This window comes from Brassica rapa, chromosome A02 (genome assembly GCF_000309985.2).
Source record: "Brassica rapa cultivar Chiifu-401-42 chromosome A02, CAAS_Brap_v3.01, whole genome shotgun sequence".
NCBI lineage: Eukaryota > Viridiplantae > Streptophyta > Magnoliopsida > Brassicales > Brassicaceae > Brassica > Brassica rapa.
In genome coordinates this window covers 11,380,614-11,396,676 of record NC_024796.2, presented here as the reverse complement: position 1 = coordinate 11,396,676, position 16,063 = coordinate 11,380,614, and the positions used below count along the sequence as shown (strand labels likewise).

The 16,063-nt window shown below is 36.2% G+C and overlaps 3 protein-coding genes and 1 pseudogene across 6 annotated transcripts; 2 read left to right on the top strand and 2 right to left on the bottom strand.

Moving 5' to 3' along the window:
* Positions 1 to 55: 55 nt before the first annotated feature.
* Positions 56 to 3,868, top strand: LOC103852655 (annotated as a pseudogene).
* A 1,879-nt stretch (positions 3,869 to 5,747) lies between these two features.
* On the top strand, positions 5,748 to 7,693 carry LOC103852654 (ADP-ribosylation factor 2-B). Of its 3 annotated transcripts, none has more exons than XM_009129552.3 (7): positions 5,748 to 5,936; positions 6,394 to 6,555; positions 6,646 to 6,716; positions 6,846 to 6,965; positions 7,056 to 7,174; positions 7,261 to 7,342; positions 7,441 to 7,693. In XM_009129552.3, exons 2-7 carry the CDS (start codon positions 6,408 to 6,410, stop codon positions 7,444 to 7,446), a joined length of 546 nt encoding a protein of 181 aa, XP_009127800.1. In that variant the 5' UTR covers positions 5,748 to 5,936; positions 6,394 to 6,407; the 3' UTR covers positions 7,447 to 7,693. The 3 variants fall into 3 exon arrangements, with proteins under 3 accessions (XP_009127800.1, XP_033140330.1, XP_009127801.1); XM_009129553.3 differs by having other exon boundaries at positions 5,757 to 5,936; positions 6,391 to 6,555; XM_033284439.1 differs by lacking the exons at positions 7,261 to 7,342; positions 7,441 to 7,693 and having other exon boundaries at positions 7,056 to 7,180.
* Positions 7,694 to 9,014: 1,321 nt separating this feature from the next.
* Positions 9,015 to 12,095, bottom strand: LOC108870724. 2 transcript variants are annotated; one of them, XM_033284441.1, is made up of 2 exons: positions 11,804 to 12,095; positions 9,015 to 11,738 (listed from the first exon to the last, which is right to left on the bottom strand). In XM_033284441.1, the coding sequence occupies exon 2, from the start codon at positions 11,623 to 11,625 to the stop codon at positions 11,251 to 11,253; it is 375 nt and encodes a 124-aa protein (XP_033140332.1). In that variant the 5' UTR covers positions 11,626 to 11,738; positions 11,804 to 12,095; the 3' UTR covers positions 9,015 to 11,250. The 2 variants fall into 2 exon arrangements, with proteins under 2 accessions (XP_033140332.1, XP_033140331.1); XM_033284440.1 differs by having other exon boundaries at positions 9,015 to 11,742; positions 11,808 to 12,094.
* LOC103852653 (proline-rich receptor-like protein kinase PERK13) lies at positions 11,897 to 16,032 on the bottom strand. The gene is made up of 8 exons (XM_009129548.3): positions 14,338 to 16,032; positions 13,686 to 14,129; positions 13,514 to 13,600; positions 13,351 to 13,421; positions 13,194 to 13,270; positions 12,909 to 13,056; positions 12,635 to 12,796; positions 11,897 to 12,382 (listed from the first exon to the last, which is right to left on the bottom strand). The coding sequence occupies exons 1-8, from the start codon at positions 15,086 to 15,088 to the stop codon at positions 12,119 to 12,121; spliced, it is 2,004 nt and encodes a 667-aa protein (XP_009127796.1). The 5' UTR covers positions 15,089 to 16,032; the 3' UTR covers positions 11,897 to 12,118.
* Positions 16,033 to 16,063: the final 31 nt, after the last annotated feature.

The following is a 16,063-nucleotide window of genomic DNA, read 5'->3' as shown; positions in this document are numbered from 1 at the left end:
TAAAACCCTAAACCTCATTCCTCAAAAACAAACTCTAATTCTAGACTAATTAACCCAAAGTATACATGTGTCTTTAAGCCTTTAAATGAAGGTTACTTTGGTTACTTTTTCATTTTTAATTTATTTTGTAACATTTTTTTCTGAAAACTATTATAAGGTATTTTTCATTAAAATATACTTAATTCAAATATGAATAGGAAAAACTAAACATTATGCAAGTATTTAAACTTCAAAAAGTAAATCTGTTTCAAATAAAAACAAAAGGTTGAAATAATATGAGTAACTAGATAATAGGAATAAACTTAAATCAAATAGAAATACAAAAGCTTTAAGACATGTGATAAAATTTAATTAGAAACAAAAAATTAATTGAAGAAAAAAAAAGAAAAAAATATTTAGTGGTGTGTGATTTCGTATATACACTTATCTGATTTATTTTATTTTTATGGATGATAAATATTAAATGGGAATATGCACAACCTAATCTAGTAGATTATAAACTTATTATAAATCTACCATCATTCACATTGGTTTAAAATCTACTTAGACTTAATAAGAGTTGGTGTACACAAAAACATTTAACAAAAAAAAAAGGTGTGTGGAAGCCCTTTAACATTAGAAAGTTTGGGTTTCGAATTCTGAAAAAGTGTGAAATTATGTAACTTAATAGGAAAAAGGTTAAAGGTTTACAAATTTTCTTTAACAATGTGCCAAGAATAACGTGAAGACTAGTCGTAATTGATTTAACAAAAAGAATAATGGCTATATTTTTATTTTTGAAAAACGGCTAGGTTTTTCCTTACTATATTCACATCTATCATGAATGCTTGATTAGTGATGGGAATAACTTACGTGTAGCGCCGTAGCGGCAGCATGGTCTGGTATGCAAAAGAAAAATATTTTTTGACTCTTGCCCAAACGATTTAGTTCCTATCCGTTTTTTTCCTTCTCCCTTACCGATAAAATGACACTACACATCGTCGAGCTTGCCCGAGTCACCCTGCCGCCGACTCCGACTCGGTTCTAAACACCGCCAACTCACTCCCAATCCCGTTGACTTTCTTCGATCTACCATGGCTAGTATTCCCCCCAGTAAAGCGAGTCTTCTTCTACAGGCTCACCGAGTCTACTCGTGACCATTTCAACTCCTCCATCCTCCCTAAGCTCAAGCTCTCCCTCTCCCTCGTCCTCCGCAGCTACCTCCCTCTCACTGGCCGCATCCTCTGGGACCTAAACCAGCCCAAACCGAACATCATCGTCTCCCAAAACGACACAGTTTCAGTGACCATCGCGGAGAGTGACGCTGATTTCTCTCTTCTCTCCGGTTATGGACAACGTCCAGTTTCAGAGTTACACAACTTACTCCCCGAGTTACCAGTTTCCGATGACTCAGCGACAGCTTTCTCTCTTCAAATCACGTTTTTCCCTAACAACGGATTCTCCATCGGCGTTGCCGCACACCACGCCGTTTTAGACGGGAAAACGTCAAGCATGTTCGTCAAAGCTTGGGCCAACTTGTGCAAGGAAGAAAACAGAGTCGTCTCCTCTCTGCCGGAGACTCTAACTCCGTCTCTTGATCGGTCGTTGATCAACGACCAAACCGGACTCGACGAACAGATGATCAAGATCGTGACATCTCTGAAACACGACAAAACCGGCGGGAGAATAAGTCTGCGTCCGATTCCCGCCCAGGACCCCGCACACGACGCCGTACTGGCCACGCTAGTGCTGTCTCGTGATGACGTCGAGAGGCTCAGGGAGCGAGTCAAGAGCGACTCACCGACCCGAGATAAGAGCCTCCACCTGTCGACTTTCGTCATCGCCTACGCTTACGTGTGGACATGCCTTGTGAAGGCGCGTGGAGGAAGCGGGGAGAGACGCGTGTGTTTCCTCTTCTCTGGAGATTTCAGAGAGCGACTTGTTCCGCCGCTTCCGGCGACGTACTTCGGAAATTGCGTGTTTCCGGCGGGTAGCTACGACAGGAAGGCGGCGGATTTCGAGGGAGAGGAAGGGTTCGTAACGGCGGTTGAGATTCTCAGCGGTTTGGTGAAAGGGTTGAGTTCGAGAAGGATAGAGACGATAGCTGAAGAGTTCAAGATTGGGTTTGATTCTATGGGTGTCGCCTCGCAGTTCGGGACTGTAGCCGGGTCGACCCGGTTGGGTGTATATGATTCGGATTTCGGGTGGGGAAGACCCGTTAAGGTTGATGTTGTCTCCATCGATGGGGAGAGGATCTCAATGGCAGAGAGACGTGATGGATCAGGTGGTGTAGAGATTGGAATGTGCTTGAAGAAGAGTGATATGGACATCGTCCTTACTCTGTTCAACAATGGTTTACACAACTAAACGCCTTTTTTTGTTTCTACAAAATTTTAATAAGACATAGCTCATTGAGCTGTTAGTGTGTTCTTGTTTCTTGTGAAGCTTTGTAGGCAAGAAACTTGATCGTCAGAGTTGTGAGCTTTGTATGCGAACTATCTCAGAACATAATAGTTTCAACAGTTGCATTTTGTTTTGTCCATATCGCGAGAAACACATCAACATAATGAACATATCAAATGCTTTGAATTTGAATTTAGTGTGGTTGCTTTTAAGTGATCCATATATTTATAAGAGCATGATTATCCCTATAACCTCATTTGGGTTTCTTAAAGACTTTTAAGTGATCCATAATAGTTTTTGTACTCCATTGGTAGTTTCTTAATCAAGGGTTTTTAAAAAAGATTGTTTACAAGATTGAATTTTTTTAGATTCAGATGAATATTTTGAATTTGGATGTGAGAAAGAAGAATATGAGAAGGAGAAGATTGCACAAATTGTTTACAAGAGTTGTTCAGTACAAGATAGACTGTAACTGATAAATTAAAATGGAATTGATGGAACAAAAAAAATGGAATGATAAGAATGGAATACTCCAAAAAATGGAATGAAATTCATTCCTTTCATTCATGAACAAATTTCTTATGGAATAATTTTCTTTGTATTTTATCTAATTAGTTTTGGAATTGGTGGAATGAACATTACATTCCATTCATAGCAAATGGTAAAAAAAATTGTGGAATTAATGGAATCAACCATTCCACATCATTCCATTCCAAAATATTGTAACCCAGTTGCACCCATAGTATTTTAAAGACAATGACACAAGAAAACAACAAAACTATCTTGATTCCATGACGCAAGAAAAAAACAAAACAACAGAACAACTCGCAATGTTCCACCCGTGACACAAAGACATAAAACATTACACAATCAACATATCGTGTTCTCATCGTTTATCAGCACAAGACACAAGAATGTTATATCGAAAAGAGGAAATGGTTAAGATAAACAAACCTCAATGCTGGCAAGGAGGATCCTCAAAGCCATCTCATGACAATACTTCCCTCTCAATGGGTAAGAACCATATCTGATATAGATCAAAAAGATTATTGCACATCCTCAAAGATATTTTCAGGTAACACATCATGCAACTCTGAGGAGAATGTTCACATTATCATATTATTTTGTTCGATTTGAAACCTACGTTCAGACTAGTATTAGAGAGTATTAAGAGTAAACATACCCCGGTTTCCTTTAACTTCTTTTGCATCTTTCTTCTCCTTAGAGACCCCAACACAGTCATAGCAAAGATCTATCATGGAGGTGGAGACCTGTTTGAATAATCCACGAACTCTAAATCAGTACTTGAACATTCAAGAACCAGAAAAATAAATAAAAAAACAATGTCGTAAACACAGGTCTGGTGAAGTCAGCATTCGCCTGTCTTGACGCTGGTACCGATGAAGAAACCTCTCTTTATACCTAGACATCAACCAAACCCCGAAAAGACAAAGCAAAGCATAACCATGAAGGGAAGAAAAAAAAGCTTACAAAGATAACATGTTTTGCACAGATTTGATGATCCTATTTGCAATATATCTAACCACATCATGTTTGCAATATATCTCTTAAGTATGATTATGTGTTAGATTCTCTTATACATGTCATAGCTTTTATTACAATGATGCAAGCTGAATTTTGCATATGATATCAATTGCATGGTTGATAAATGTTTTAAAATCAAATATTATGTTTTCCAGCCCTTTTGACATTTAAGATCTTTTTAACATTTTCAGATTATATTGGACATAGATTAAGAAAATGCACATTGGTTAAAATTTTGCATTTTATTAATCTGTATGCATCTAATCTATTAAAATTGAGTCTTATTTGAAGTTATTGTGGTATGTTTTGAATTTGGACCTATTAAATATGTTGTGACTAAATATACAAACACGCTATATATCTATCGTTGCGGAAATTATGATTTTTGCATATTTATTCTATTAAAATAGAAGTCAACTTCTCTTCATGTGTGATATTTTTAAAAAAATAGATATTCCTAGAAAATTATATTTCATTTATTTTTAATTTAACATTTTGGCATCATTAAAATACTACATCTTATATAATTGACACACATAACAATCTCACCTATAAAATTGTCCTATTTTTTAATTATAAAAATCTGTTGACAAAAAAATCTAACCAAATTTTATTAAAAATTCTAAATATTTTTTTAAAATAATGCAATTAAATTCGTAATTAGTAGTATAATAATATTACAAATCTATTCTATTAAAATAGAAGTCACAACTTCTCTTCATGTGTGATATTTTTAAAAATAGACATTCCTTAGAAAATTATATTTCATTTATCTTTAATTAACATTTTGGCATCATTAAAATATTACATCTTATATAATTGACACATATAAAAATATCACCTATAAAATTGTCCTATTTTGTTAATTATAAAAATATATTGACAAAAAAATCTAACAAAATCTTATTAAAATTTCTAAATATTGTTTTTTTTAAATAATGCATTAACTAAGATAGTCATATTTCATTTAATTCTAATTAACATTTTAACAACATTAAAATATCACTTCTTATATAATCAACGCATATAACAACTCCATCTATAAAACTAACCTAATTTTATTTTAATTATAAAAAAAACTGTTGACAGACTAAAAAAATCTTAATAAAAATTGTAAATATTTTTTTATAAAATAATATACTAATTATTTTTGTATTTAGTAATATAATATTATTACAAATTAATGTTAAGTAAGATCTTATTATAAAATAAAAATAAATTTTGTATGCTATTTTCATACACTTTCTAATTATAGTCTATATCTATTCTATTTGAATAAAAGTCACGATTTCTTTCCATGTGTGATTTTTTAAAAATAAATATTTCTTAGAAATAATATTTCATTTTATTCTAAATAACATTTTAGCTTCATTAAGATATCACATTTATATAACCAACGGATATAACATTTTAGCATCATTAGTGACACGGTAACTTTCTATTGGAATCTATGAAACTGATCAAAGAAAATTCGAAAAGGATAAAAATGCATTGATAATGATACGGTAACTTCAGCCGTTCGATGTAAAAAAAACCACATGGTAACTTTCTATTGGAATCTATGAAATTGATCAAAGAAAATTCGAAAAGGATAAAAATGCATTGGTAATGATACGGTAACTTCAGCCGTTCGATGTAAAAAAAAACACATGGTAACTTTCTATTGGTCGATGAATAACATTGATATACATAATGACATGGTAACTTCCTATTGGTCAAACACATCAATGAATAACGGTCGTTCGTTTTGGAAAAAGCTATTGCTCTCGTGTCAACTATTGATAGGCTAAATCGCATGAGCCCCTGACCAAGATGAACACCTGCACACCAGTCGTGGAAGATTCAAAACAAAGGGGGGTATTCTCGTAAATCAAACAGCGTGAAAAGCGACGTACAAACCGGTGGTACCCTTCTCCCTTATAAAAATATTAATTTCCCCCTCTAAACCGGTTTTGTCGTCGTTTCTCTCAAGCTTCGCTCTCTCTCTCTCTCGGTTACATTCTCCAGAGGTACGGTTTCATGATCTGGATCTGAGCTTCTGCATTCTCCATTTTGATTTTTCCGTAGATCTGAGTATGTGATTTGCTCCGGATCCGTTTCGATTGTTTGAGAATTGATTCCGTTTAGTCTGATTATATTCTCTGATACGATAGCCTCTAATATAGTGTGGATCTGTTATAATCTCTATTCACTTCCAGATTTGTAGACGATCTGATCCGTTAAGAGAGATCATGAATAATGCTAATGATAGTGCGGATCTGTTAAAATCTATATTCGATTCTCGTCGTAATTGTTTCTGATAGCTTCCGATCGGCAGATTTCAACCTATGTGTTTGGATCTGCCTCATCTCGTTGTGTTGATCATGTTCATAGAGATAATACAATTTACGTCATTTCTATCAGGAACGATAGTTATAGAATGTGGATGAAGTTTTAATACTCTTTCTTGTGGTTTGTGTGCAGCAGTTAAAGAGCACAAGATGGGGTTGAGTTTCGCCAAGCTGTTTAGCAGGCTCTTTGCCAAGAAGGAGATGAGGATTCTGATGGTTGGTCTTGATGCTGCTGGTAAGACCACTATTCTCTACAAGCTCAAGCTCGGAGAGATTGTCACCACCATCCCCACTATTGGTAATGCTTCGCAGTACACACCATAATAATAGTACTGGTTTGCTTCTAGTTTGTGAATGTGTATGATAAACTCTAGGATCTTTCTTGCAGGTTTCAATGTGGAAACTGTGGAGTACAAGAACATCAGTTTCACTGTGTGGGATGTCGGGGGTCAGGACAAGGTATCAGATTATCCACTTCTTTCAGCTGTGTATTATGCACTTCTTTGTACCTACATCTGATTCTGGATCTTATTCTTGAAGAACTTGTAACTTGTAACCAAGTAAACTAATCTTTTGGCTTCTTTTCAGATCCGTCCCTTGTGGAGGCATTACTTCCAGAACACTCAGGGTCTGATTTTTGTCGTGGACAGCAACGACAGAGACCGTGTTGTTGAGGCTCGAGATGAACTTCACAGGATGCTCAATGAGGTCCATTTCGATTGCTATCCAAGATGAATCATTCAGGAAAGGCATTTATACTTATCAAATCCTTGGTTTCTTTTTTTTTTTTTTGTGTAGGACGAGCTCCGTGATGCTGTGCTGCTTGTGTTTGCCAACAAGCAAGATCTTCCAAATGCGATGAATGCAGCTGAGATCACAGATAAGCTTGGCCTTCACTCCCTGCGCCAGCGTCACTGGTGAATTAAGAAACCCTCGACAAGTCTCTGAAAATCAAAAGCCTTTCTTTTGTTCTAAATTTCTTGTCTTTGTTGCAATCTACCAGGTACATTCAGAGCACATGCGCCACTTCAGGTGAAGGACTGTACGAAGGTCTGGACTGGCTGTCCAACAACATCGCTGGCAAGGTAACATAAAGTTTCAAAAACCCAATCTAACACAAGATGGTTTCGTTCTTTCTCTTAACGATGCTTATTTTCTTGTCCTCGTGTTACTATTTACGCAGGCGTGATGAGGGTGAGTTGCATTTGCATCGAGATGGTTCTATCTTCTGTGATGCAAGAAACAATTATAAATATTATCTGAACCTTTTTGATATTGGGTATGTGAATGTTTTGATTGTGCAAGTAGAAGAACCCATTTAAATAAGTTTTCATGTGTTTTGAATATGAGTATTATTTTGCTTTTGGCGTATTTCATTTGCAAGTGTTATTTTGCTCTAGTGTCTGAACCCGGGTTTTCAATAGTGGCCTTGTCCATTTATGTCTTGCACAGTGTATAAGGCAGTGTAACAGTCAAATGGTCATCATGTTTAGAAAAGCTCAGCTTGTTCATCAGAAACAACAACAATGAATACGAGCTCAAGCTAAGGGTGTGAATGTGATGTAGGAGAGAGACAGGAGAGATGCAGGAGATTTAGACATGCAGTTTCATCTGCATTTGTTGTCCATTCACATAGAATTTGCAGAACAAAAAAATTAATAATAAAATATTTGATGAACCGTATGCAGTTCAAGTTGTGTGTAAAAAAACTGTCCTGCATATAAGAAAAAAAGAAGTCTGATCAAATGTCGAGGCTCAATAGGTGATTTTGATCTTTTTTACCTATGAATACTACACGCAACTTTATGTTTTATTCATAAACCAAATAACAACACTAAATAAGTTTTATGTAAGGTTTAAACAAATAAAAACATATATGTTATAGTTTATTTTTTTTATTGATGATGATGAACATAAATAAACTAATTACAGTTGTGTACAAAAGTTAACTATCAATTTATAATATTTTTATAGAATTCATTTAAATGAATTTATGCAATTTAATATACTGCTTATATTTATAAATTTAAATAGTTACTTTTATAGAAATCATATAAATTTGATATAATTTCTGTAAGTGGTTTTAGACATTATTTTCTGTGCTATATACTTCCATATTTGATCATTCATATTTTAATTGCATATAATTATAAATGGTAATGGCTATTCATAATTACTTAATATCAATAAATATCAAACATATTTTTTTGTTCTTACATATACATGTATGCATTTTAATATTTTAAAATTTTAAATAAATATTTTTTGATACAATAACATATATAAAGATTGACAATATAAGTTCTATATGAACCAAACGGTAAGAAAGAACCGAAAACTGAATAAAGATACAAAAAATAAGAGTAAAACAAGAATACTCTTTATAATTTTTGTAATTGTCATGAATTTTCATATAATTTTAAATTACACTATATTTATTAAAATGATGATATTTATTTTTGTCAACATATATTTATTAATTATTTATAATAAGTTGTATTTTGTTAAGATATTTAGTTTTCATTTAAAATCCAACATTTATTTAAATATAATAATTTATTAAATTAGTTTGATCTGTATTTGTTCTGTTTGATCTGCATGATCTGCAATTGTTCTGCATGATCTGCGTTTCTGTTTGATCTGTATTTTTTTAATCTGCATCACCCATTCGAAGAAGTAAAATAAACAAAAGTTATAAAAAAACCGACAATCCTCACCCAAATCGATGTCCAATGACCTATCTAGCGTAGGATAGAATTGTATAAGGGGTCCAAGCGTAAGGAAGCTTTTTGTTTGGTCACACAAAGCGCTCTTCCATGGAATGAGAAGACAAATCATCCAGCCTTTAAATCCCAATGCGACGGTCCTAGAGTGACACCTTCTCTCTTTGTGTAGACAAAAGAGTTGAAGCCTTAAGAAACAAGATTCCCACGTGTCGTTTTCTAGTTGAACTTAGCGCGGGAAAAAGAAGGTTTCTAGCCACTGTTTCTCGAACTGCGTGCTGTTTTGGTGAAAACGATGGATCCTTTTTGCTCCACTGTAAATGAAATTACTTTAGTTTCTCCTGTTCCTTTTCTAAATGAGCAAATTAGCTCAATATACTGAAAAGAATGAGATACCATTGAATTGGAAGAAAATGGTAGTGATGGAGGGAAAAAAATTGAAGGAAAATAGAGTATGAAGTGCAAATAGAAGGGAAGTTGTGTGTAGAGAGTACAAATACTATTTCTAAATAGCTTTTCTGAGCTCATTAAGTTGGACCAAGTCCTTTCTAAAGGTCTTATGATTCTTTTTTTTCTTCTTCTGTATATGATTTAAGTCTATTGTTTTCAAGTTTATTCCTAGATCGTCAAACAACTCTGCAGACTTTTTGGCAAAACAGGCTTTATGGGCCTTGAGCCCACCTTAGCTTATTCTAATGAAATTTGAGTTTGAACAAAAAAAAAAAGAGTATTTGTACTTCCTACACACAACTTCTCCTCTATTTGCACCCCATACCCTATTTTCCTTCAATTTTTTCCCCTATCACTACCATTTTTCTCCAATTCAATGGTATCCCACTCTTTTGAGTATATTGAGCTAATTTGCTCAAAAAAAAAAGAGAGTAAGATTACACAGAAGTGAAACAAAGTACAAATCACACAAAATATGTAACAAATTTTAACAATCAAAACATTTTTGTTAGTGAAAAATGGTAATAAGTCCAGTTGCGGAAGCGGCCCATTATGATGAACGCTTACACGAACCTCTCCAGCTAAACCGGTTTCAGAGCACCTAACAAAAAGATATTGAACAAATACAGAAGCAAACCTCGAAGACGTGTTTATGATTGGTTGTACACTTATCCTGGATAAATCAATTTTATCGTAACGGTAAACTCATTTTAAATATCACTTATGCGATGTTTAGCAAAAGTTTTGTAATTCTTCGGCTCATCAAGAGACTTAAAGAACATATCATGCATGGAATATTTTTCTTTCTTGGTGAAAAAGAAAAGCAAACAAAGAATCAAAATTCAAAATCTAAAGGTGTTCCCATTAGGCCTCAAGAAGATATCACTGTAAACATTACAAGAAGATGACATTCAAAGAGACATAAAGTTTGAAAGTAATATGAAAAAAGGAAAAGAAGAAAACAAATATCTGCGTGAAAGAACTCAAAATGTGCTTTGCACTAATCCCTATGTTGAATACATTCCACTTACACTCTCTTTTGTGGAACCCCACTCTAAACCTACAATTTAAAGTTGATAAATCCAGTTAGAAATTCACTAGAAAATTTAAAGTTAACACTAGAGTAAATTTGATGGTGTATAAGTATACTATTATGCAAAACTAGTGGATCCATATTCTCACCTTAAAAAAAGAAAGAAAAAAAAAACAGTTTTTATTCTCCTGATATTTAGCAAACTTTATAACAATTATTAAGATTTGTATCATTAAATTATACACCTGCAGGTCCAGCACTGGGGAATTGAAAATTGGAGACTGAAGAATAGTGAAGAGGTGTATAAATTAATGGGTAACGGGAATTCAATAGAGCAGAGTCAATGATTGGTAAAGGAGCATCCCCACTCATCAAATCTTTAAGCTAATCTTTATTGGAAACAATGTATTGTGTCTCATCTAAAATACTTAACCACAGTCTCACTTTCTCTTCTTACAAAGCAATCAGAAAATATTCTAAAGTGCACCTCTTAAATAAACCCATATTGTTGATGACAAGCAAACAAGACAACCCACAGTATCTTTTCTTACAAAAATAAAGTTGCGCAACAAACAAACTGGTAATTTCCACAAAAGCAAGCAATATGTAACTTTATTTCAAAAACAACACCATATGTCTAGGCTCTAGCATAAACTTTATTTATAGATACTGATACTATTAATACATTGGCCACATTTCAGATGAAAATGGTATAAACTGAAGTGATCTTCAACACCACAGAGCTCCCAATATCACAATCAAAACCAAACCCACCCAAAATGGCAGATCAACCACAACAGTTCCAGCAACCTCTTATTGTGTATCCATCATCATCTTCTTCTTCTTCATCATCTTTCTCGTATGCACCGCCCTCATCCTCTGGTTCAAGTGGCTCATTCGGTACAGCGTTCATAGTTCTAGCAGCCATCCTTATCTTGGCAGCACTGGCTTGTGTATTCGGAAGGCTATGCAACCGGGGCCGCAAGGACCACAAAAACAACAACAAAGCTTCAAAGCATGAGAAACCGTCTTCAAAGAAGAGCCGTGAGATCAGACCTGTGGAACGTGAGCCGAGACAGAGAGGTGATGATTTGGAGCTTGGGTTCGATATAAAGCGTCCTGGTCCAATGAGCAAACCTTCTGGTCGAAACGGAGGAGACATTGAGTTTGGGTTTGATAACAAGAAAGGAGGAGGAAAGAAAGGACCAACTCCTGTTACTAAACATGGCGTAAGGTCCAAGAAATGACTTCAGACACGGTGGTTCCGTCTTCAAGTTCCGATCAGGACAATGATCTAAATAAGACAGGAGACTTACTCAAGCTTGTTTAGTTTTATCATTTTCCTATTTATTTCTAATTGTTCTTCTTGATTTGGATCAAATTATAAATGAAAGCAAAAAAAGTAGATGACAAGTAACATTACAAGCTCAATCTGTAAGCAAATGTTACATATCTGAAAATGGAGTTGTTCAATATCCTCATCACACACAAAAAAAAATCTGAAACCAAACACAGAGAAACAAAAATAAAAAAATCAAAACTAAAGGTAGCAGCTATGCAATAAAATGTTATCTCACAAAAAAAAAATTACAAAGAGCATTGATGCTGTACAGAGAGCTCAAACATTAGGTATAATAACTTCACTTGTATTTGAATCAGAACCGCCGGTTATTGAAGTTTCGGTTCTCAGATTCGTTCCTTGTGAACTCAGTAGAGGCTCCATTGGATCCTTTCCTGGAGGTTTGGACAGAATAGTCTCCACTGTGCATCCCTGAATCTGAACTATCGTCAAAACCAAACGCCATTTTCCTGTCGTCTGAGTTATACTGACCAGAATCATAAGCACTACTGTTTTGTCCCACTTTGGATCCGTTGCTGATGTCTCCCATGTCCCCTTCACTGTCTAGTGCTCTCACAACCTTATTTCAACCAAGTTTTGTTTCAGAAAATAAGTTTTCAAATGTGAACAACTAAAACATGAGATATGTAGAATTGTTAACTGTAATTTTACATTTTTAATACATATATTAATTAAAATTTCCGGTTCACAAAATCGAATATGTAAAAAATAAAAATTATTTTCTTAAAATCCCGTGTGAAAAAACTTTAAAACAAAGCTTGAGCTTCCCATTCACAAGGAGCTTATCAGAAAGCGTTATAAGAAAAGTTACCTGAGCCATGCGTGGACGTTTTGGACCGGAATGTCTAACACATGCAGCAGCTGTTTCAATCATTCTGAAAACTTCATTCTCCACATAATGTTTTTCGAGCCGTCTATCAACCAGTTCGCTGAAATCACCCGTCTCAATGGCTTTATGAAGCAGAGGACGAGCCTGTGAGTTTTATGGATTAGTAACTAATCAATAGCAAACCATACATAACTATAACTGAAAAGATGTTGAGATATCAAGACAGGAAGGTTGCAGATTTTAGTATTTTACTCACCCACTCGACCAAACTCTCTTCTCCCAAAGGCATGTACTGATCAACTGGCTTGCGTCCAGTTATAAGTTCTAAGAGAACAACCCCAAAAGAGAAAACATCTGATCTATCTGTCAGTTTCCCACTTTGTGCATATTCTGGTGCCAAGTACCTGAAAGCAAAACCCAATAACATAAAGTCTTACGCATTTTTCATATTTGGCAAGTAAACATCTCAGCTTTCAAAGATCTCTCTACATAAACAAACTAGTTCATCATTATCAGATCTAGAAGTTCTACAAATGCTTACCCAAAGGTTCCCATAACGCGAGTTGAGACATGGGTTTGCGTTGAATCACTGAGTTTTGCAAGTCCAAAGTCAGCAACCTAAATACCAAGAAGCAGAAAATTAAGAACAGATAAAACATAGCACAAGTGTTGAATACAAGGATGGTTTTCTTTATTGCCTGAGCTTCAAACTCATCGTCAAGCAGTATGTTTGCTGACTTAATGTCCCTGTGAATGATTTTTGGGTGACCTACAAAACAAAACATAGAAAGATACACTCAGCTTCCCTTTGTACTTTTTAAGTGCCTAAGCATGGCTTTCACACTTATAAAAGAGACTTACAATCTTCATGCAAATATGCCAAACCTTTGGCAGAACCTATAGCGATTCGGACTCTCCTAGCCCAGTCTAGGACTGGCCTTCCCTTCCCTGTCCAAAAAAACACAAACCCCATGTAAGTAAAAAAACAAAGCCACATGTCAGCTGATGAATGGAAGTGGTAAATGAACCTCACCATGCAAATGATGCTCCAAGGTTTGGTTTGGAACATACTCATAAATAAGCAACCTCTGGACATCCGAGATACAATAACCAACCAGAGAAACCAAATGACGATGATGAACACGGCTAATGATCTCAACCTCTGCTTTAAACTCACGATCACCTTGTCCACTCCCAACCTTAAGCTGCTTCACAGCAACTAGCTTTCCGTCGTGTAGTTTACCTTTGTAGACACACCCGAACCCACCTTCTCCGAGTATGTTTTGCTTAGCGAATCCTTGCGTTATCTCCATTAGCTCTTCGTAGGCGAAATGCGTTTGACCACTTCCCATCACAGCTGAATCAGGTGTACTCCCTCTTTGGCTCCCGAAGCTGTTATTGGATTGTTGCTTTGTGTTGTAGCCACCAGGACCAGAGTACCCTCCTTTTGTCGTATTCTGTCCGTATAAAAATCCATCTACATGATTTTACAAAAGGTGTTAGTGTTAGTGTTTTTAAGACAGAACACAAAGACGAGAGATTGATCAAGATCTGACCGTACAAAAAATTACATCTGCATGATTTTTAAAATGGTTTTTTTTTTTTTTTTTTTTTTTTTTGTCACAAGATTTTTAAAATGGTTAAAATTTATATTTTTAAGACAGAACACAAAGATGTTGTTTCACCTGACTTGATGGAGAAGTTAGAAGGAGGCAAGTACTGGGAGTCAGTGTATACATCTACGTTTTTCTTTTTCTTTCTTCTGACTAAGAACACGACGGCGATCAAGGCGATGATTGCGAATCCGGCGACTGCCATGCCGGCCATAGTCTTGCCTTGATAGCCACCGTCATTGCTGGTTGGAGGAGGCGGCGGGAAGCTGGGGACGCCGCGAGAAGGGGATTTGAGAGGTCCTCCTGCACCGGTGGACTTGGGTGGTAGTGCGTGGGAAGGCGCATTTGGAGGAGCCGGAGGAGAATTGGCTGGTGGTAGTGATTTTTTCGGGTTTTTGGGTCCTCCCTTTGGTGAAGGCGCCTGAGGAGGAGGAGGAGGTGGTTGTTCCGGAGGTGAAGGAGGAGAGGTGTTGTCTTCATTCGGTGGAGGTGGTGGTGGTGATTCAAATTCCTCAGGGGGAGGAGGAGGAGAGTTTGTGGGCTCCGGTGGTGGAGAACCGGAGTCAACCGGTGGTAGAGGATCAGAAGGAGGTGGAGCATCCGGGGGAGGAGGGGGTGAGGAATCAGGCGGGGGATTGGATTCCGGAGGAGGAGACGCCGGCGGTGGAGACGGGGTACTCGGCGGCGGTGCTGAGTCAGCCGGTGGGGAAGGAGGTGGTGAGGAATCAGTAGGTGGAGGAGCAGAACCACCGGTGGAGTTATCCGGCGGTGGAACGGAGTCGGCGGAGGGGGCTGGTGGGGAAGAAGTCGGCGAGTCAGACATTTTCTTGTTCTGATTCTGATTCTTCCCCAGAAACAACACTCAGAAAGTCTCTAATGAATGAAACTATGAATCGATAAAGAATAACTCTAACAGATACAATTGAATAATCAGATGAAAATAAATTATATTTCCACTCTGCAACTGGAAACAACTAATAATTAAAATCTGAAAAATAGATCTCCAATTTACAAAAAAAATAATAATAGTAATTACAAGAAGTCAGAGTTTATGAAAGCTAGGGCCTGGAAATAAGCTGGAGAGAGAGGAGAAATGCATTCCATTACGGAATTATAAATCTGACAATGTCAAATGTGAAAATAAAACGATAATGGAGGTCCTCTCTCTCTCTCTCTCTGTGCAATGTCAAATGTTTTCCAGGGAAAATAAAATAAAAAGGAAAAAGAAAAATGGAAGGAATGTTGAGTATAAGAGGGTCTCCATGATCTTTCTTATTTTTTTTTTTGAATTTCTAGCGAGAGAGTTGGAGGCACGTCCTGTGTACCGTTTGATCTTCTCTCCTATTATATTATTTGTTTCCCTTTTCTGAGAGTTTGAGAGAGTCTCTCTCTCTCTCCTTCATACCCGGGTTACCGCGCAAATTTAATGGTTTCTTTCTTTCTATTCTTTCAAACCCGACCCGGTTACGCGTTTGAGTTCTGCCACATCAGACTATGATTACTTCCCAGAACCGGAAACATAATTGAGATAGTCATGGACCAGATTTTGTAAAGCCCATATCTTTGTGGGCCTATTCATTCTGGATTTGGAAAGTCGTTTTCCATTGGAAAGAAACAATGTTGATAGGAGAATGGCAATTGAAGAACACACAAGGAAGTGAGAATAGGAGAATCCTTGTTCTCCAAGCCTTTGCTTCTTAACGTTGCACTCACTAAACCTAACCTATAACTAACTGACTGTAAATTGTCAAACGGATTCATCTTCTGGTTCCTTTTTTTTGGGTTGAAACGGAAGCTG

Excerpts from the sequence above, each read along its gene's own strand:
- LOC103852654 (XM_009129552.3), top strand. The coding sequence starts at position 6,408 with ATGGGGTTGAGTTTCGCCAAGCTGTTTAGCAGGCTCTTTGCCAAGAAG. Across the intron at positions 6,966-7,055 it reads TTCACAGGATGCTCAATGAG|GACGAGCTCCGTGATGCTGT; the intron begins GTCCATTTCGAT and ends TTTTTTGTGTAG. Across the intron at positions 7,175-7,260 it reads TCCCTGCGCCAGCGTCACTG|GTACATTCAGAGCACATGCG; the intron begins GTGAATTAAGAA and ends GCAATCTACCAG.
- LOC108870724 (XM_033284441.1), bottom strand. The coding sequence starts at position 11,625 with ATGTCTCCTCCGTTTCGACCAGAAGGTTTGCTCATTGGACCAGGACGC.
- LOC103852653 (XM_009129548.3), bottom strand. The coding sequence starts at position 15,088 with ATGTCTGACTCGCCGACTTCTTCCCCACCAGCCCCCTCCGCCGACTCC. Across the intron at positions 13,601-13,685 it reads CTTGGAGCATCATTTGCATG|GGAAGGGAAGGCCAGTCCTA; the intron begins GTGAGGTTCATT and ends TTTTTTGGACAG. Across the intron at positions 12,383-12,634 it reads AACGTCCACGCATGGCTCAG|GTTGTGAGAGCACTAGACAG; the intron begins GTAACTTTTCTT and ends GGTTGAAATAAG.